Genomic DNA, 18,346 nt, shown 5'->3' with positions numbered 1-18,346 from the left:
TGTGACCTTGTCGCCGTCGGTTGGCACCGGGCCATCATGATACTCGTACTCTATAATAAATACCCTCTACCCCATCCCACTCCCTGTCATTGTCGTGTAATGCGGCTGGTCACGAGTCTATACCTTGGTGTTTCTTTTTGTGCCTGTGGTTCACATTCTTATCTTCGAATCTCATGAATTTGTCACATGGTGCACTGCCGGTTCTTCGATAGTTCTGTCCGAGTCTCTAGTCTGAGAACGTTATATCTTTGGTCTGTTCGCTGGTGATGGTTTTGATATCCCTTGCTCCTAACTATGTCTCAGGACTCTGAAATCCAATACTACCACCACGGGCGCTTCCGTGTTGCAGGCGGTGTGCTGCCTGATGCCATTACTGCATACCAGACATTTGGGGACCCAAAGAACCCGGTTATTGTATTTCCTACATGTTATGGAGGGAAACTTGACAGTGAGTCACCCAAATCACTTCTCATGGCGCTCCGTTTGATAACTGAATCAGACAATGGATTATTAGGTCAAAGCTATATGGTAGGGGAAGACAAGGTAAGGGCATGTCGCTTGATCGTGTTTGTGAACTGACGCCAGCGATAGGCTTTGGATCCGCGTAAATACTATGTGGTGACCTTCGCCTTATTTTCCAATGGAGAGGTAAGCTACATGATCTGAAGATGGTGTGATCAGGCTCAACCCCCCTGTTGCTTTAGTCTTCTTCACCTTCCAACACAGTGAGTTTCTTCAAAGTAATGTCCTACACAAGCATTCATAATGTCAATGATAGCCTACACCATACAACGGCCCCTACTTCCCTGCCGTCTCCTACGAGGACAACATGTGTGCTTGTTCTAACTTAATTTGTTGAAGCCGCTGATGTAGTTCAGCCGGGCACAACACGCCGTGCTTACCCAGAAGCTTGGCGTCAAGAAGGTTTTCTGCGTGATTGGATTTTCAATGGGCGCGCAGCAGGTAAGCGTGTTCGTGGAGAAAAACGATGGTTTTGCTGAGGCCTTGTAGGCGTACTACTGGCCAGTCATGTATCCCGACTTCGTTGAAAGGTTTGTTCTTATACGACTCTTTGAGTAACTTTTTCTCTAACCGCGATCAAGATATATCCCCATCTGTGGATCTGCTCGCACTAGCCCTCACAACCAATGGTACCTTTTGCCTCCTTACATTTATCTCTGTGTTGAAACTGCCCCAGCTTCTTAGAAGGCCCTAAAGCTGCTCTTTCAGCTTCAAAGGATTTCCAAGACGGTCACTACAAGAGTACTCCTCAACATGGTATCCGGGCATTTGGCCGTGCATACAGTTCATGGGCATATAGCCAGGCGGTGAGCTTCCGAAGCTCGAGCTGACCGTTGTACTGAAATTGCTGTAGTGGTATGCTAAGAAAGGTTATCTCTTCGACGGAAAGTACGCCATTTCTATATTTGACACTTTGTGTTCTCAATAGAACCCTTAGATACACAAGCCTCAACGACTTCCTAAGAGAGGATTGGGAAGCTGGCTTTTTGGAAGGGTGGGATGCCAATGATTTATTGGTGCTCTTGAGGACATGGCAAACGGGGGATGTTTCTCTCATCCGTGACGGAGGTTACTTTGCGAACTGCCTAGGAGCGATCAAGGCCAGAGGTCTGATCATGCCTTGCAAGAAAGACCTGTACTTCACGGTGAGTCCTTTCACATCTGTTGCTTTGTTTGGTTCTGATGGCTCCTTGGATAGCCGGAGGACAGCGAGAATGAGATGAAATACTTGAATAATGCAAAGCTCATTATCATCGATTCTGAGTGGGGCCATATGGGTACGTTTGTTGGGCTCGATTTGCTTCAAACGGCCCCTTGCTGATATTCTGTAGCTGGTGGGGGATCGAACGCAGAGGATGTCGAGTTCGTGAAAGCAGAGGTGAAGAAATTTTTGGATGAACCTTAAGTTCGAACTACTGCAGAAATCGTCTACGATGCCATGCATGTGAAGTTTGTAAGCTAGTCAATCTCGTACCTCCAAGTTGCCTCCAAGTCTCTAAAAATGATCTCAAAAGTCTGGTGATACCGGCAAGATAACGGCCACCCACGCTCACACGCTCTGCTGTTGTATTCTACCGAAACGACCTATCATGGGGTACTTTCGGTCGCCGTTCGCAATGCCCTCGGACTAAATGCCAAAGCCCAGGAGCTTCAAGCGATATTATATTGTTTCTATCTTTAGGTGGCTCGTGGTCATAAGACCCATATTACCCAGCTCAACGTCTACTTACCCGCATGGTGTATGTAGGACCTCCTATATGAAGCCCATGCACGCGTGACATAAAAGCATGCTGTTGCAGTCAAGACAATATTCCCCCCCTCGCCCCCTAGGCTATCCCCCATGCAGGTCACAGAAACTCAGTATTACCATCACGGTCGCTTCAAAGTAGCAGGGGGAGTACTCCCTGATGCCGTAACCGCATACCGGACATACGGAGATCCGAGCAATGAGAAAGTGATCGTTTTCCCGACGTGTTATGGGGCAAAACTGGCTCTTGGAAGTATGTTTCGTTGATTGTGAACGTGAGGTCAGTTGCTTATCTAGTCACTCGCAGGTCAAGACTACCTCGTTGGGGAAGGCAAGGTGCGTAGACGCTCATGTTGTGGGATGCGTGGTCTCCATGTTGTGACAACAGGTCCTTGACCCAAATAAGTACTTCGTGGTGACATTCGCGCTTTTCTGTAACGGAGAGGTGCGCTGTCCTCTTCCTTGCCGTTTCACTGGCATTGGCTGAAACAATATAGTCGTCTTCTCCTTCTAATACAGTTAGTTTCCACATTGCACGTCTTTACCGACCTTTCTGACGACTCGTTAGCCTGCACCTTATGGTGGCGCGTACTTCCCGTTCGTTTCCTACGAAGATAACATGTAGGTTTTCAACGACTTGCAAACAGAATACACTCTCACCTCAGCAGTCGCGCTCAGCACGCAGTATTGACGAAGCACCTTGGAGTGCGCAAGGTGTTCTGCGTGGTTGGATTTTCTATGGGTGGTCAACAGGTACTTCACCTCTTTAGGATATCACAGGCACTCTCTCAGGTCCTTTCCCAAGTCATACCACTGGCCAGTCGTCTTCCCTGACTTCGTAGAGCGGTTCGTTGCTATATGCACGTCTGCTCGTACAAGTCCCCATAACCAATGGTGCGTCCTTGTCTGAACTTTTTTTTTCAGCATACGACTTCCGCTCTAGCTTCCTGGAAGGACCAAAGGCAGCGATGTTTGCAAGCAAAGATTTTGCCGATGGCCATTATCAGAGTACTCCTCAGCATGGAATTCGAGCGTTCGGTCGAGTCTACTGTGCATGGGCCTATGGGCAAAGTGTGAGTCACCTCGCGATGGAAGATCCAGATAATATAACTTTCATAGTGGTTCCGGGAGTACAAGCACCTTATGGACGGAGAGTAAGTCATGTCGGAGTACGTGTTCATTAGCCCCCTTCATGAATTTTTGTGCACAGATACCCGGACTTGAACTCTTTCATTCGGGAGCGGTGGGAAGGAAGATATATCGAATACTGGGATGCAAACGACATGATCGCACTTTTGAACACGTGGCAGAAAGGAGATATATCGATCGTTCGTGATGGCGGAGACTATGAAAAAGCGCTGAAGAACATCAAAGCAAAGGGACTTATCATGCCTTCGAAGACGGATCTTTACTTTCCGGTTAGTCCTGTACCAAGTAAGAGCGAACTGACTACTGATGCCATTAAAGCCGGAGGACAGCGAGATCGAAGTATCTCACCTTAAAGATGCTAAATTGCATGTGATCCCATCGATCTGGGGTCATGTTGCAGGGGGTGGCGGTAACCCGGCAGATGTCGTTTTCATATCAGAGAAGATCAAAGAGTTTTTGCAAGCACCTTGATGGCGAGACTTCGATTGTATATACTGCTCTCCACATGCCTGTTTTAAACGGATTGGGTAGATTCAATACTTTGAGATATCGGGTCCAAAGGAATGTCACGTTTGAATTGAATATCCGTCTGTGAAACTGTGCCCATAGTTTTCTCGCGTCGGCGTTGCATGATGGCTCATAGGTTGAAAAGAAGATGGGAGGATAAAACACTAATCGCTTACAGGCAAATGTTAGATGCCTTCAGAACGCTCGCGGGTTAAACCTACGTGTTGATGGACTGCATATTCAGACTCCACCGAAAGATGAGCAAAACCTAGTTGAAAATGGTCTCTGGCGGCCTTATCGGAAGGGCATCTTTAACCACAATGTTGGCGGTTGACTTTGCTTATGCAGTCGCTGAGTGTCCTTCCGAATCCAACAACGAGAAGTGCTCACCTAATACTTACTTGTACCCAGAACACATATTGTAACATTCATTAAAAAGTTGTACTGAATGTTATAATGTGTTCTGGGTATATTACATCGGTGATGCCAGGCTTGAAAAACGTCAAAGAATAGTATGACTACGTGTAGGAGTAGCACCAAAGAAAGGGGAACTTTTTAATCCGTCTCGTAAACACCTAGCAGAACATAGTTAACTGCGTATATCGCAATTCCTTGGGTTTGATAACAGCTAGAAGTTGTTAATGGGGATCCTAATCTACATCATAATCACGTCCGACTTGAGACTAGCCAAGGAGGGTGGCAATGGAATGTACAGGTGAACAGGGATAAAGGACGGGTTTAGCAGCGCAAGTGGTAGGAGGGCAACGAATAACACCTTTACTTCTGCCCCATAACGAGTACGTCTTGACAAGAAGGAGTATTGGACATCTGTTGAAGATTAAACCAACACAATACGGGGTAGTATGCATTACATTCTACGACAACAGTGCCTATTATATAATGTTAACCCCTTTGGATTATATTTCAGCAAAGGTGCAAATCTCACGTTGGAATGGTGGGGGGGGTACGTACAGGAGGAGGCTCGGTAGAGTAATAGGCACCAGCATAAAGCTTCTTATATGGACGTAATGCAGCATTGCCAATATTGGTACTCACGTGCCGCGGTGATGTGATCCAACCGAAGGGAGTCTCGATAATCGTTTGAGTAACACTACGATTACAACTGGCACGTACAGATCGAGTCGGATGTAGCGAGCTTGCGCGAGAAGAATGCGAATGTGGATCTCCTTTGTGTTAATCCGATGGCATAAGGAAGTCGATGACGCACCTCGGCTTCTAGCCTGACAATGCACACAGTAGTCAGAAACCTGCTACTGAGGTCAGTGCATATCTGATTACTGATGACTGTGCTCAAATTCTTACCAACCCTGCCACCTTCATAACTATATGTCGGAAAGGGAGGAAGTATCATAGGAATTCTGTGTTACGCACTCTTAAGACTACTGACATCAGGGTCATGTCGAGGTTGGATTAGACGAAGATTAGGAAGGAGTACTTGGTATTTACTGATGACGGTGTATCACTGGCATTTCCAGTACTTACTAGGACGCCCGTATCATAAGGCGGCCGGGTGGGATAGGATCCGATTAGTTTATGTTTGTATCGTAGCTAGGAGTTCATATGATGAGATAGGGCAGACAATGAAATAATCGCGTTTTGACGTCGTGCTGGTCAACTTATCGTTCTTATAAGAACTTCAGTCTCAGATCCACTGAAGTGATACTGTGTTTTCGGGTTCATCGATCGACGCACCATAATAGCAGGGTAGCCTGAATCGAACGAGTACTAGCTGCAGGAAACTAGCCAGTTGTCCATCTGGAAAAATAAAAATTAATGGGACAGCTCAGTATGATTTCTCGCGTTACCGGTTTTGAAATTTGGTGTGTTGTTCGGAACGCTTCCGAGCGGAACAAGGAACTATCAATTGCTTACATACCTCACCACGTGGTCTTGACGTGGTCGGTGTTGTTTTGCTACCACTTACACCTCCCTAACGTTCTCCATACCCGATAAACCCTGAAGCGTTCTTTCTCGCCATGAGAGGCAATGGAAGCTACCTCCTGGGGAGCGCGCTACTTGTTTTCCTGCCCTCGGTTTCTAACGCCTTCTATCTTCCTGGTGCAGCACCCCACAACTATAAGCAGAGCGATCCCGTCAATGTTTATGTCAATGCGCTCACTCCCATGCTCACTGGAACTGACAACTCAAAGCTGGTATTGCGTTCGCTATCATATTTGAATTTGACTGTGCTTAATAGTCTTTAGAAATCACTCATCAACTGTAAGGAACTCGCCTATGGATTGCAATTGGCAACACACACTGACACATCATAGACGACTACTACAATCCTCGTTTTCACTTTTGTGCACCAGCGGGGGGTGCTCAGGGTCAGCCCGAGTCCTTGGGATCGATACTATTCGGCGACCGAATATTCACATCTCCATATGATGTATGTTGCCGTTGGCCAGATTAGCATGTATGCAGATTCAAACTGCTTTATCAGATCAAAATGCTGGAGGCTAATGGTACTTGTCAAACGCTGTGTGCCACCGATATACCTGGAGAAGACGCAAAATTCATCAATGAGCGAATCCGTGAGGATTATGCTCTCAACTGGCTGGTGGATGGTCTGCCAGCTGCTGAAATGAAGAGAGACGCGAAGACTGGGGACATCTTCTTCGATATGGGGTTTAACCTTGGAAATGATGACGATGAGGTGCCCTACCTAAACAACCACTATGAGATTGTTCTGAGGTATAGTCGCCTGCCTATCAGCACACTCAGGTTCATCAAATGTATTGCCTCACAGATATCACGAGCCATCACCTGGAGTTTACCGCGTTGTCGGAGTCCTGGTGTGGCCACTTAGGTTCGTGAGGAGTTTTTGTATCATTTACTTTTGCTTACATCCTTGTTGCAGCCGCGGCGGGTCACAAGAAGACACAAGTACGCCGAACTGTGATGTCGATGTTCAACCATTACGTCTATCTGAAAATGAATCAAATCATGTACGGTATACCTATCGAGTAACTTGGAACGTAAGTCTTTTGCGTAGGGACACGTCTCAGCGAGTATATGGCTAACTTCCTGCGTTCAGGAATCCTGACACACCATGGGTACGTTTAGCCTGCAAGACATGCGTCGAACTTTTTTGATTATTCATAGGCCACTCGATGGGACAACTATCTCCACATCTTTGATCCCCGGATACATTGGTTCAGTCTCATCAACTCAATTATCATCGTCGTCTTCCTTTGTGTTATGGTAGCCATGATTCTGTGGCGCACCGTCTCTAAAGATGTGATTTTTATCGTATTGGCATATACTTCAAGCTGATGCCCATACAGATTTCGCGATACAATGCAATTGATCTTAGTGTGAGTGGTTGACATCCTATACATATATGTTGTTCTGACACAGTAAAAAATGCAGGAAGATGTTCAAGAAGACTGGGGCTGGAAACTCGTACACGGAGAAGTTTTCCGCGCGCCCAGATACCCAATGGTGCTTTCCGTTATGGTAGGAAATGGTGCTCAGTTGTGCGCCATGTGTTTGGTTACCCTTGGTAGTTCCTTGAATCCTAGTGCCTCCATTTACTGTCTAATATTAACTTCCCAATAGTCTTTGCGTTGCTGGGCTTCCTTTCGCCTTCTAACCGTGGCTCTCTTGCTACTGTCATGATGGTGTGCTGGACCCTTTTTGGAGGGTAAGTAACCTCTTCAAACTGAAGGGCTCAGCTTAAACAGATATATCAGGATCGGAGGTTATTATTCGAGTAGAATATATGCATCGCTTGGTGGCGTTGATCGCAGAAAGAATGCGTTCCTTACGGCCACCATTCTCCCCACGTGAGCCCCTAGTTCACAGCGTTACTTTGATTCCTCATTGGCTGTTCCGATTCTCTAGACTGGTATTCGTGGTGATCTTCTTGTTGAACTTCTTCCTTCTCGTTGCCGGTTCCTCGGGAGCCGTTCCTTTCTGTAAGTTCAAGTAATTGTGTCGGCGAGCTCGGAGCTCACCTGGTTTTTATCTATACTAGCCACTATGCTCTTGATCGTTGTCCTCTGGTTTGGAATTTCTGCTCCGCTATCTGCGATTGGATCATACATTGGGTCAAGGCAAGGAGTACGTGTATTGCATGTTTGACGTAATTGAAATTCATTTGATTTCAGGGCATATCACACCCCGTCAGAGTCAATCAAATACCCCGTCAGATCCCGCCGTCTCCTCGACACCTTCGACCATGGGTAAGTCGTTCCCTGCAACGTACACATAAATTCCAACCCTATTGCAGGCCTCCACGCTACTCGCAGGTATCCTGCCGTTTGGTAAGATACAGCTCATAATTGATTCTCGTTGCTCAATAGTATCGTCATATCGTAGGGGCTGCATTCGTGGAACTATATTTCGTCATGTCTAGCCTCTTCGCATCCCGCGCCTACTATGCATTTGGTTTCCTCGCGCTAACAGCAGGAGTTGTTACACTCACTACTGGCACCGTGACCATCTTGTTTACATACTTCAACCTCTGCGCTGAAGAGTACAGGTATGTGGAAGTATGTTCATTCGTAACCTCTTGTCTTCATTCTCGACGCAGGTGGCACTGGCGTGCCTTCTTAACTGGTGGTGGGAGTGCATTTTGGATCTTGGCATATGGACTCTTCTATTGGTTATCTCGACTTTCGCTGGACTCGCTTTCAAGCGTCACATTGTACCTCGGGTATTTGTTCTTGATATGCCTTTTCGATTTTCTTGTCACTGGTAAGGACTTATTTATAATCCGTGACAGTACAACTCAATAATCTTATCAAGGGACCATTGGATTCCTCGCATCTTACTGGGCTGTGCGGCGCTTATATAGTGCAATTCGCGTGGACTGATGCAGCAAAGGTTCAGTTGCATATAATTAGACGTACTTGATGCCACGATGGACAATACAAGTTTGGTTCACCGACATCCCCCAAATGCACAATACCCAAATTAGCGCCGATTGACTTGAAAAGGGCACACTGCCATAATCAATCAAACGAGGTAAGACCCTTTTCAACGCGTCCCATTTTTGATGCGAAATCTCTCTGCTTTTATCTCTCAGTTCATCGTCATCCCATTCACAGAGCATGTGTTATAACACGTGTGTTGGCTATTATATTACTTAGACTACGAGTGCCGCCCGACTTCGACGTGCCATATGGCACTACCGTTGCGAATATGACGGTGACGGATGTGACGGTGCACGAATATACTGAGGAGTGACGGTATTGAAAAGCATGGTTCGCTTTCCAAGGTATAATGCATAGGAGACTCAGCGCAGTGCCAGGATCAAATGCTTGTCCTTTCCAGCACGTAAAATTGCCACCTGTCCATTTATCAGGTGACTCCTCTCAAGCTTGAAGTGTACGTCTGGCTGAGGTACACTGTTCAGATACAAACCGTTCCCGAGGGCAAGTTGTCGTGCTGCCGCTGAAAAAGTGTTGATCAACAACTGGTTCAGTGGAACCAAAGAAAGGTAGACAAACACTTTGAGGTGGTAAGTCCGAAGTTGGCAGCAACGTTTGGGAGCGTTATGCCAAGCAACTGGTCCTCTGTGCAGAGAACTAACCGTGGGTCATTGGCGAGAGATTTTACGATATCTTTCGCGTGTAAAGTTGAGTAGTCTGTTCCAAAAAGGACGTTTGTCGCTACTCGTGCAGCCTCTAAGCCTTCCTCTGCCAGACATGTCAGAGTGCGCAGGCGGAGAAGAGCTGACTCTCACTTCGGTGTATCATCTGTGTTACTTCTTCGGCAAGAAGCTTCTGTGCCAATCGGCGTTCAGGCTGAACTTCATGTTCTCGCACGACAGCGTTTATTTCTTCGACAGGAAGCAGAGTAAACATCTTGAGATACTTCTCAACATCAGCGTCCGTTGTACGAAGGAAGAACTGTCGACAGTACTTAGATCACGGGCCAGTAATAAATGGCCAGCATACCTGATAGAAGTCTAGGTAGCTTGTGAGTTTTTCATCAAGCCATACAGCGTTTCCCGCACTCTTCCCAAACTTCTCTCCTTGTGAGGTCGTTAGCAATGGCGTGGTCAATGCGAAGCCTTTCTCGTTGTGTCCGGCAGAATCTCCCTCGGCTTTGTTTATGAGGTCGATGCCGGAAATGATGTTCCCCCATTGGTCTGATCCACCTACTTGAATAGTGCACCCTTTTGTGCGAAAAAGTTCATAGAAGTCATAACCTTGGAGAAGCTGGTAGGTGAATTCGGTGAACGTGATGCCATTGTTTGCACTCATTCGCATTTTTACGCTACATCACATGTCATCGATAAAGGAAACGCAGGGAGTTAAAACGACAAACCTATCCCTTGCCAGCATATGATTCACGCGAAAATGAATGCCGGTACTCCGCAAGAAATCAAGAAGATTCAATTCCTTTAGCCAGTCTAAGTTATTGACGACCTGTAGTTGGGCAGAGGTTGTCAGGGAGGGAACCTTATCGAGGGCATACTCTGTCGCGCGAGAGAAAAACTGCTGAATGGATTCCGTGAGTTTGGTGGTGTTGGATTGAATTTGAGCTTTTTCCGAAAGTGAGCGTTCCATCATACGGCCAGAGGGATCTCCAACAAGCCCTGTTGCTCCACCTATCTGAGCACATTCAGTCCATTTCCAACATAGAAACGGGCAGGCTTACGAGTGCTAGCGTGTTATGCCCTCTGATGCGGAAATGGAAGAGACAGAGAAGTGGGATGAGGTGACCCGCATGCAATGACTTTGCTGTTGGGTCAATCCCAGCATAGATGGTCCGTTTTTTGTGCAAATGCTTAGCGAAATCATCTGGGCTGGAACATATCATTAAATCCTCCAATTTTACCAACATGGTAGTTCTCACCGCGTCACATCCGCAATGAGTTGGCGGGCACTCAATTCTGACAAAAGCTCTCGTCCCGAATGTAGATTTCTGGTCCAGGGGGTAGCCCCCCACCTGAGGGCTATTCGGTGAGCTGTTCTAGGCCATCTAGTACGAACAGGTTGAAGCATTCTTTGTGTGAGGGACCGCCCACAGCGGCTTGAAAGTTCGAAGTAGTAAAGCTTGAAAACTAGGTCACGTGCAGACTGCCGTGTTCCGCTGATCTTAGCGCAATCTTAGCGTGTCGTATCTTATATTGGTCGCCTACGGGAGACTAAGTAATAACGGTTCTCTCTCGTGGAAAGCCGACCCCTCTGCAGGGCTCCTTCCGGTTCTTTAAGCATGCAATTCGAAGTTATTGCAAAATGCCACACAACTCGAGCGCGAGTTTGCAGAATGAAGCTTGCCCGTTAGTCTCGCTCTTATCAGATAGAACTGGTTTAATGCTGTTCACAGACGGCATCACAATGCTTCCTACATTTATGCCTGTGGCAACGCAAGGAGCGATTAAAGGCTTGACCCCACAACAGGTTGAATCGCTCGGAATCACGCTTATGTTGAACAACACATACCATTTAAATTTGCGACCTGGGATCAAAGTCCTTGATGAAGCGGGAGGAGCTCATAAATTCCAAGGTTGGAACCGCAATCTTCTCACAGTAAGTGCAACTTCAGAAGTTTGTCAGGCTCAAACTCAGCTTTTTGAAGGACAGCGGAGGCTTTCAGTTGGTCTCTCTGAGCAAGTTCACCAATATTACTGAGGATGGTGCCTTGTTTACTAGTCCATTCAATGGAGAGCCAACAATGCTTACGGTTGGTCTCGAATTTACCACTGCTTCTTCTGTTGATGAGCGGTGCAGCCTGAAGAAAGCATTTCTATACAGCATTCAATCGGAGCGGATATTATCATGCAACTGGATGACGTAGGTAAGGCTGCTCATAAATATTTTCCCCCAGAGTTTAATGCTAGCTCAGTCAGTAGTCTGACTGTTGGACCTCGAGTTGACGAGGCCATGCACCGATCCGTTCGATGGCTAGATCGTTGCATCGAACAGCATGAAAAGTCCGGCCGAAAAGACAAACAGAACCTTTTCGCTATTGTTCAGGGAGGGTTGGAGCCAGCATTGCGTGATCTATGTCTTGATGCCATGATTGAGCGGAAGGACCGAGTTGCTGGGTATGCTATAGGCGGTCTTAGTGGAGGGGAAGAAAAGGGTGTGTTCTTTGACTGGTCTGGTGTGTTTGGTGGCCTGATTTATCACTCGAGACGTGTTTTGGAAGATGTAAGTTTGACCTCGGGCCGTCTTTGTGCACCTGATCTTGCATAGTATCAAGCAGTGTGCAGACCGGCTACCTTCAGATCGTGAGTACATAGATTTCTCCTGCGGAGCCACCTGCAAGCTTTCGCGCACTTAGGGCCTCGATATTCCATGGGCGTAGGTTTTGCAGAAGGTAATTAAATCGCGTGCTCCTCACAGTCAAACCTGATCTCCGGCTCCAGATCTGCTGGTCTGCGTTGCATTGGGTGTTGACATGGTAAGCTTGAGAATGGCACACCTTGACGCCAAGTTCGCTGACAGTTTTTCAGGCGGATTGCGTATTCCCTACTCGAACTGCAAGATTTGGTGTAGCCTTGACTTTCAAGGGGCCCCTGAACCTTAGTACGCGTATTTTGGCGAAGGTTAGTGCGGTACAGACTCATTGATCGATAATATAGAGCTCGGAAAGCACACGAAGAGCATGGAACCTATAGATAAGAACTGCCCTTGTCCAACATGTACAAGTGGCATGTCCCGAGCTATGTTGCACCACATCGTCACAATAGAGACAGCTGGAGCTCACGGTAATTCGGATACCGTTTCTTGCGGTTTTACCGCTGATCTATTGTCATCAAACAGCTGTCACGATTCACAACCTTGTTTTCCAGGCCCGGGTCATGGGCAGTGCAAGAGATGCTATCCTCGAAGGCCGATTCCCTGAGTACTTAAGGTCGTTCTTCTACAATTACTTCGGTGATACAGGGTACCCCGAATGGTGTGTAAACGCTCTGCGCAGCGTTGGGGTGGACCTGATGCAGGGTGTTGACGTGCCGTTAATTCAAGGATCGGGGGTGAAATGGGAGTACTCGGACGCGGCTTGAGTCAGAGATGTCATACATATGCGCAGCGTAAGGGAATAACAAATAGTGCAAAATCAATTCTTTCCTTTGCGACTCGGCCTAGCATTCCTAGCCTTCTTCCGTTCTGCAACCATCCTGTTTTTGCGTATCTGGTCGACCGTCTTGATTTCGTTCTTGACTCTGCCCACTGATTTCCCTCCGAAACGCCCACCACTTCTAATCTTTTTAGCTCTACCAGGGCTTTTTGGTTTCGCCTCGCCTGCTTCCGCTGCGAAGCTCTCCTCTTTCTTCTTGAGCTGCCTCGACTTGCGCTCGTAATCATTGCTGAGCCTGTCCAACGGCTTAGCCTCAGTGACCTTGTTGTGCTTCCATCTCCTCCCTCCAGGCCCGACTGCACCAACACCTCTTCTTTCCACCTCCCTTTCTCCAATCTTTGGCAGTGATACCCTTGCTTTCTTCTTCCACTCATCAAATCGGCCACTCTTATACGTAGCAGGTAAGCGAGTGCCATTCTCCGTTCGCAGAAGTTTCATGTTGTCGGCGCCAATTCCGCCCCCTTTGACAAACTTCTTCTTTTTCTTGTCCCACGAGAGTTTGTTCTGGTGCCGTTGGCGCGCGCCAATGGTGTCCTCATCTCCTGCAAGGTCAAGGATGGCACCCTGAGCTTGAGCAGCAAAGGAAGAAGCCCCATCTGTGAGCGAGTAACTAGTAAAATATCACCTCAGTGCGCACGATCAGCAGTAGATGGAATATATAAACCCTTTTTCGGTCATGGCGTCCTTTTGATAGTGGGACATATAATAATCTTCATCGCGGAAGTTACTGCTCTTCTTGTTGGAGACGTTGAACACAGCCTGCTGAAAATCAGCATTGACACTTCCAGCTATATGGAGACGAACCGCAATGTCTTCCTCGTCCGCCATTTCCACGTCACCGTCCCCCGCTTCGCCAAGGCCGTCATGACCATCATGGTCTATGTCGACGATAGCAGAAGAGCTGCTGGGCCCCGAATTCCCCGCTCGCTCCACAGCCTTTGCAAGCGCCTTCCTCCGTTCCTTCATGAGTGCTGCATTAGCAGTCCCCGCCTTTCCACGAGTACCAATCTCGAACACCGTCTCAGCAGGCTTGAATGAGCTAACCGCACGGACAATCGCCGCACGCTTCTCCTCCATTTCTCTCGTGTCCTCTTTTCCGTCATCACCGTCCCGCATCAGTGTGAGGACGGGATGTACGACGCCTTCCTGACCGCTACGTCCAAGCTCCTTTGCACGTCGATAACTCGCTGCGCTGGCCTTTCCACGACTGCGCTCATACATGGCATGCCCACGTCCCATGACTGCACGTAGGCTAGACAGCGTATTCTGTGACGCGTCCAGTGTGCGAACATACTCGACCTCTGAATCCATTAGGTCTCGTGGGAAAGGAGCGAAGATCAATGATTGAGTGTAAGGCTCTTCCGATGTCGTAGCCGATACGGGGAAGGACGATGGCAAGGTGATTAACGGTCGACCGAGGAAGAGTTGCAAGTCACAGAGATACGGCAACTCGCCATGACCAACGAAGCTCCATGCCCAACCTTTTCTCCCAGCTCTGGCCGTTCGACCTACGCGATGAACAAATATCCTTGCACCGACAGGAAAATCGTAATTCACTACGTGTTCGAGAACCGGTATATCAAGACCACGCGCTGCAACGTCCGTAACAACCAATACATTGGTCTTCTGCGACAAGAACTGGTTCATTTGGTATGTCCGTACAGATTGGTTCAAAGAGCCATAAAGAGCAGAGACAGCGTAGCCAGCTGTGGTGAGAAGGGCAGAGAGGTATTCGACGTGGTGTTTTGTAGCCGCGAATACGAGTGTCTGGTGAGGCGCACTATGGGTTGAGTGCTTGGCTTTGGACTTCCCCTTCTTGAATTTGACCGGAGATTCGGAGTCATCGTCCTTGGACGACTCGGTGCTTCCATAGGGAACTTTGATTACATCCCGGAGGAGTGCCAATAGACATGCATCCTTCTCCGCTTGTTTGACAGAAAAAAACGACATTCGTAGATCAGAACTGATTTTTGACTCTGCGTCCAGTCGCACGAGTTTGGGGTCGCAAAGACCTGCTTTGGCGAACTCAACGAGCGATTTCGGGAGGGTCGCGGAAAAAAGAAGGGTCTGACGGGACGTTGGAAGGCGCGCAAGAATTTCTGTAAGTGCGGTAGCAAAACCAAGCTCAAAAAGACGGTCTGCCTCGTCAAAAACAACATATTGCACGGACGACAAGGAAAGTGACATCTCAACGATCAGGTGAAGGAGACGGCCGGGAGTTGCGATAATACTAAACCAAAAGGATATCAGAAAACACGGTAGTGAATGAATGAAATGCACATACATATCTGGATTATTACTGATCATTTCAAACTGTTCATCCAAACCCTCTCCGCCGACGATAAGGCTCCAGCGCAAGCCTTCGCCTTTGTTATTTGAAGAATCTTCACGATCGTCTCCTGCATGCTGCGCAGCATCGTTTGCCCAACCACGCACAAGTGCCTTCCCGACTTTGACAACTTGAACAGCAAGCTCTCGTGCTGGTACGAGGATAATTGCTCGAGCTCCAAAGGTATGCGCGTGTCTGCCTCCTAGACGCTGCACTAAAGGTACCATGTACGCAAGAGTCTTTCCCGAGCCAGTCCGAGCCATTCCGACTAGATCACGTGGTGGAGATGCAAGAAGGGCAGGAATAGATGCACGTTGTATAGGTGTGGGTGTGCGGTACCCTTGGAGGGTCAATGAACGCAGAAGGGATGGATGCAGGCCTAAAGAGCCATCGGCGCACGATCTTCATTGAAAGAAAGCACATACCCATGCTTTGGAAGCTTCCTCCTCCGATATCACCCTTGCTTTTCCCTTTGCTCTTAATCTTCTTCAGCATCTCAGTGCCGCCTTTCATGTTTCGCTTTGCAATAGAATCCTGGATTAACTCTTCGATATCATCGTCATCATCTGGGTGATTTTCGATTGGACCGTCTCTTCTCGGTCTCTTGCCTGTGAGAGCACCAGAAATGTCGACATCGAACTCTTCGTCTGAAACGGTTTGAACTTGTGAAAAGTCTGACTTTGATTCCTCGTCCTCCTGAACCACCCTGTTCCTTTTCCGTGATGCCATGATTAGTATAGTGGTCGTCCTATTTCTTGGAGAATTTTTTGATGTTTGTAACGAGTCGAGTCCTGTTGAGTCTCGAGTCCTGAGTCCTCGACTGCCGCAGCCTGCAGCCTCAGGTATGCGCTAAAAATGAACACTGCCACCGATCAGGTGTGCCTCGTTCCCAAATACACATCATCAGGAAAAATCAGGAAAGATCGCTTATGCCATTTCGTACAACTCGAGGCTCGAGCTTCTGATAGCCCACATGATCAGGGTTCTATCGGACTATCACTCCTTCTTCGTGATAAGGTGATGGGTACCACTTGTAACATGTTGTTATAACGGACTCCATTCGATGCAGTCACAGCACAGAACCAATTTGTACTGCCATCTTCAGGGGTCGAGACCGTCAACACGCCTTTTGCACTCGGTTCTGCGTCATTCAGCACGGGCTCCGACATAGAGGCTGTTTTTATCACTCATTTCACGATTGTTATCGCGGAGATAGGTTCCCTTGTTACTGGTCCGGCTCCCCGGGACCATGGAAGCTCTATATCGTTATGGCTAGGCGAATTAGCGCTTGGGAAATGCTATGCCAGCCTCAAGATCTAGAGGCTAGAGCTGTGGAGTTCAAGTTCTGGTATGTACTGCGAGTCTGTACTTAGTTGCTTGACCAGGTGTCAAAAGGCCGCCCTGTGCTTTCATATAGCACTAGCATTAACGACCAAGTCGGACGCAGTCACGAAAGTAAGCTCCATTGACTGATCCTGGTGCGGGAAAAAAGGGTACCATGATCCGATGGTCACATCGGGCTTATTTGAACCTGTCTCAAATGTGGCGTTATTCATTGCGTACTAGTCTTGGACTTTGGTCCGAGATGCCTCTCCATTGCACAATGATGACACACATATGCATACTAGTATGATTTATTATGCTGATGAGCAAATGGGAATCCTGCAACAGTCAGATCCAGCTGATCAGTGACTGGACCTCGTATGATGCAGGACCTCCAGCAACTTGACTTGCAAATCCTCGCCACTACGGCCACCAGAATTTTCTAGTAGCTCCTCAGTTTAAATTCTCAGCTGCAGTAAGTCACTTCCAAGTACTTAGTCACTGACTGCCATGTGCCTCTAGCGAGATTAACTTGTGCTGACACCTACTACATGAGGCAGGGTGCAGCCCAAAATCAGCGCATCCAGGATCGGCATATTCGGGGCCCTCGTCCGTCCTATGCTCAGCCTTGGCTGCGAAGCTATGCTTGCCACCGGTGACTAAGGAGTGGAGATACGGTGGACAAAACAACCTTTCCGGTAAGTATCTGCGACATATACCGAGTGACGTCAACACAAGCTAATGTATCGTGGCGGTCGGCTGTGCGGCAGGCAGTATATAACTAAAACCCACCTACCTGAATAACTCAGCCCAACACCCACCCTTTGTGTCGTCTTCAGTCTAACGGTTCTTCACGACTCATAATGTTCATGAACACTTCACCCCGTGCTCTTCTCACTTCGTTCTTCATGCTCCTTGCGCTTCTCTCCTGCGCATTATCTGCTCCTGTTTCTCCCGTGATGCGTGATGTCTGGGTACCCAAAATCATCTCCCCTACATCAGACTCTATATGGACCGTCGGAGGGACGTTCCTCGTCACCTGGGATACATCCTCAGAGCCCTCCCAGGTAACCAACCCTACTGGCCAGATCTATCTTCGCCAGGGCGATGCAACTCAATCCAATCCCATCAAGTCTGGGTTTGCCCTTTCTGATGGTCAAGTTAGTGTCACGGTCCCTGAGGACACCACTCCTGGAATGTGGATGGTCGTGTGTAAGTGTCTGACGCTATCGTAATTCAGTTCAGAAAGCTAACATTTGACTCAGTATTTGGCGACTCTGGAAACTGGAGTGATGAGTTCCCCATCGACGTAGCCACATCCTAAGCTGCACGCACTGCCCTGCAGCGTTGTCTGTTAACCTTGCAACATGCCAGACGAGAATGAAAGATCGGAAGGGAAGAATTGTACGTTTTCTTGATGGACTGCTATGGACTTGGACCATGATGGACAATTGGCATCTCATTGGACTTCAAATTGATTTTACTGGACTTGGAATTCACAATACCTTTGTTCTTTTCGTTCTTCGCTTTTTACGTGGTTCTGCTTCATCCACTTTGTATACGTTGACTGTAGTTGGTTACTTCCCTGTATCCTTACCATCTCATTCAAGTTTCTACGAGTCATTTTAGCCACTGTTACAACACCCCTACTCGACTACTAGTGTTTTCCCCCTTAATGCACGATGGCTCTGGGTTTCGGAGTATCA

The 18,346-nt window shown here is 47.8% G+C and overlaps 7 protein-coding genes across 7 annotated transcripts; 5 read left to right on the top strand and 2 right to left on the bottom strand.

Moving 5' to 3' along the window:
- Window positions 1-294: 294 nt before the first annotated feature.
- Window positions 295-3,889, top strand: EDB91DRAFT_1234896 (Alpha/Beta hydrolase protein; the record flags this gene model as incomplete). The annotated part of the gene is made up of 21 exons (XM_041321260.1): window positions 295-543; window positions 592-648; window positions 705-725; window positions 779-831; window positions 879-1,007; window positions 1,104-1,151; window positions 1,199-1,328; window positions 1,376-1,410; window positions 1,460-1,667; window positions 1,721-1,799; window positions 1,854-1,900; window positions 2,384-2,522; window positions 2,577-2,605; window positions 2,658-2,714; window positions 2,838-2,890; window positions 2,938-3,022; window positions 3,075-3,163; window positions 3,213-3,342; window positions 3,389-3,423; window positions 3,480-3,687; window positions 3,737-3,889. 21 exons carry the CDS (start codon window positions 295-297, stop codon window positions 3,887-3,889), a joined length of 2,034 nt encoding a protein of 677 aa, XP_041182291.1.
- Window positions 3,890-4,974: 1,085 nt separating this feature from the next.
- EDB91DRAFT_1106124 (uncharacterized protein) lies at window positions 4,975-5,763 on the top strand. Its single transcript, XM_041317465.1, has 2 exons — window positions 4,975-5,204; window positions 5,325-5,763. Exons 1-2 carry the CDS (start codon window positions 5,173-5,175, stop codon window positions 5,533-5,535), a joined length of 243 nt encoding a protein of 80 aa, XP_041182290.1. The 5' UTR covers window positions 4,975-5,172; the 3' UTR covers window positions 5,536-5,763.
- Window positions 5,764-5,922: 159 nt separating this feature from the next.
- On the top strand, window positions 5,923-8,766 carry EDB91DRAFT_1243827 (uncharacterized protein; the record flags this gene model as incomplete). The annotated part of the gene is made up of 19 exons (XM_041322344.1): window positions 5,923-6,099; window positions 6,151-6,166; window positions 6,220-6,335; window positions 6,390-6,640; window positions 6,696-6,755; window positions 6,807-6,899; window positions 6,984-7,002; window positions 7,052-7,186; window positions 7,234-7,263; window positions 7,319-7,451; window positions 7,508-7,592; window positions 7,642-7,734; window positions 7,793-7,866; window positions 7,926-8,011; window positions 8,059-8,133; window positions 8,181-8,214; window positions 8,270-8,432; window positions 8,484-8,647; window positions 8,699-8,766. The coding sequence occupies 19 exons, from the start codon at window positions 5,923-5,925 to the stop codon at window positions 8,764-8,766; spliced, it is 1,872 nt and encodes a 623-aa protein (XP_041182289.1).
- A 422-nt stretch (window positions 8,767-9,188) lies between these two features.
- EDB91DRAFT_1045171 (uncharacterized protein) lies at window positions 9,189-10,720 on the bottom strand (the record flags this gene model as incomplete). The annotated part of the gene is made up of 6 exons (XM_041313170.1): window positions 9,189-9,346; window positions 9,403-9,591; window positions 9,639-9,804; window positions 9,853-10,174; window positions 10,226-10,512; window positions 10,559-10,720. The coding sequence occupies 6 exons, from the start codon at window positions 10,718-10,720 to the stop codon at window positions 9,189-9,191; spliced, it is 1,284 nt and encodes a 427-aa protein (XP_041182288.1).
- Window positions 10,721-11,116: 396 nt separating this feature from the next.
- On the top strand, window positions 11,117-12,914 carry EDB91DRAFT_1234893 (tRNA-guanine(15) transglycosylase-like protein; the record flags this gene model as incomplete). Its single annotated transcript, XM_041321259.1, has 11 exons — window positions 11,117-11,183; window positions 11,231-11,433; window positions 11,483-11,587; window positions 11,635-11,701; window positions 11,750-12,005; window positions 12,103-12,137; window positions 12,191-12,226; window positions 12,276-12,310; window positions 12,363-12,435; window positions 12,492-12,617; window positions 12,673-12,914. The coding sequence occupies 11 exons, from the start codon at window positions 11,117-11,119 to the stop codon at window positions 12,912-12,914; spliced, it is 1,245 nt and encodes a 414-aa protein (XP_041182287.1).
- Window positions 12,861-16,175, bottom strand: EDB91DRAFT_613502 (P-loop containing nucleoside triphosphate hydrolase protein). The gene is made up of 5 exons (XM_041327886.1): window positions 15,743-16,175; window positions 15,273-15,696; window positions 13,793-15,218; window positions 13,653-13,747; window positions 12,861-13,598 (listed from the first exon to the last, which is right to left on the bottom strand). The coding sequence occupies exons 1-5, from the start codon at window positions 16,044-16,046 to the stop codon at window positions 12,968-12,970; spliced, it is 2,880 nt and encodes a 959-aa protein (XP_041182286.1). The 5' UTR covers window positions 16,047-16,175; the 3' UTR covers window positions 12,861-12,967.
- A 1,334-nt stretch (window positions 16,176-17,509) lies between these two features.
- On the top strand, window positions 17,510-17,964 carry EDB91DRAFT_1045448 (uncharacterized protein; the record flags this gene model as incomplete). Its single annotated transcript, XM_041313192.1, has 2 exons — window positions 17,510-17,852; window positions 17,906-17,964. The coding sequence occupies 2 exons, from the start codon at window positions 17,510-17,512 to the stop codon at window positions 17,962-17,964; spliced, it is 402 nt and encodes a 133-aa protein (XP_041182285.1).
- Between the last annotated feature and the right edge of the window lie 382 nt (window positions 17,965-18,346).

This window comes from Suillus paluster, assembly GCF_016628075.1.
Source record: "Suillus paluster strain FC165 chromosome Unknown EDB91scaffold_5, whole genome shotgun sequence".
Taxonomy (NCBI): domain Eukaryota; kingdom Fungi; phylum Basidiomycota; class Agaricomycetes; order Boletales; family Suillaceae; genus Suillus; species Suillus paluster.
The sequence above is the reverse complement of the archived record's forward strand: the minus strand, read 5'-3'. Positions and strand labels throughout refer to the sequence as shown.

Bases quoted from the DNA above. Each gene is read 5' to 3' on its own strand.
- EDB91DRAFT_1106124 (XM_041317465.1), top strand. From the start codon at position 5,173: ATGCACACAGTAGTCAGAAACCTGCTACTGAG. The intron at 5,205-5,324 runs GTCAGTGCATAT...CGCACTCTTAAG, and splicing joins GTCAGAAACCTGCTACTGAG to ACTACTGACATCAGGGTCAT.
- EDB91DRAFT_613502 (XM_041327886.1), bottom strand. From the start codon at position 16,046: ATGGCATCACGGAAAAGGAACAGGGTGGTTCAGGAGGACGAGGAATCA. The intron at 15,697-15,742 runs GTATGTGCTTTC...ATGGCTCTTTAG, and splicing joins AGGAAGCTTCCAAAGCATGG to GCCTGCATCCATCCCTTCTG. The intron at 13,599-13,652 runs GTTTATATATTC...ATATTTTACTAG, and splicing joins GACGCCATGACCGAAAAAGG to TTACTCGCTCACAGATGGGG.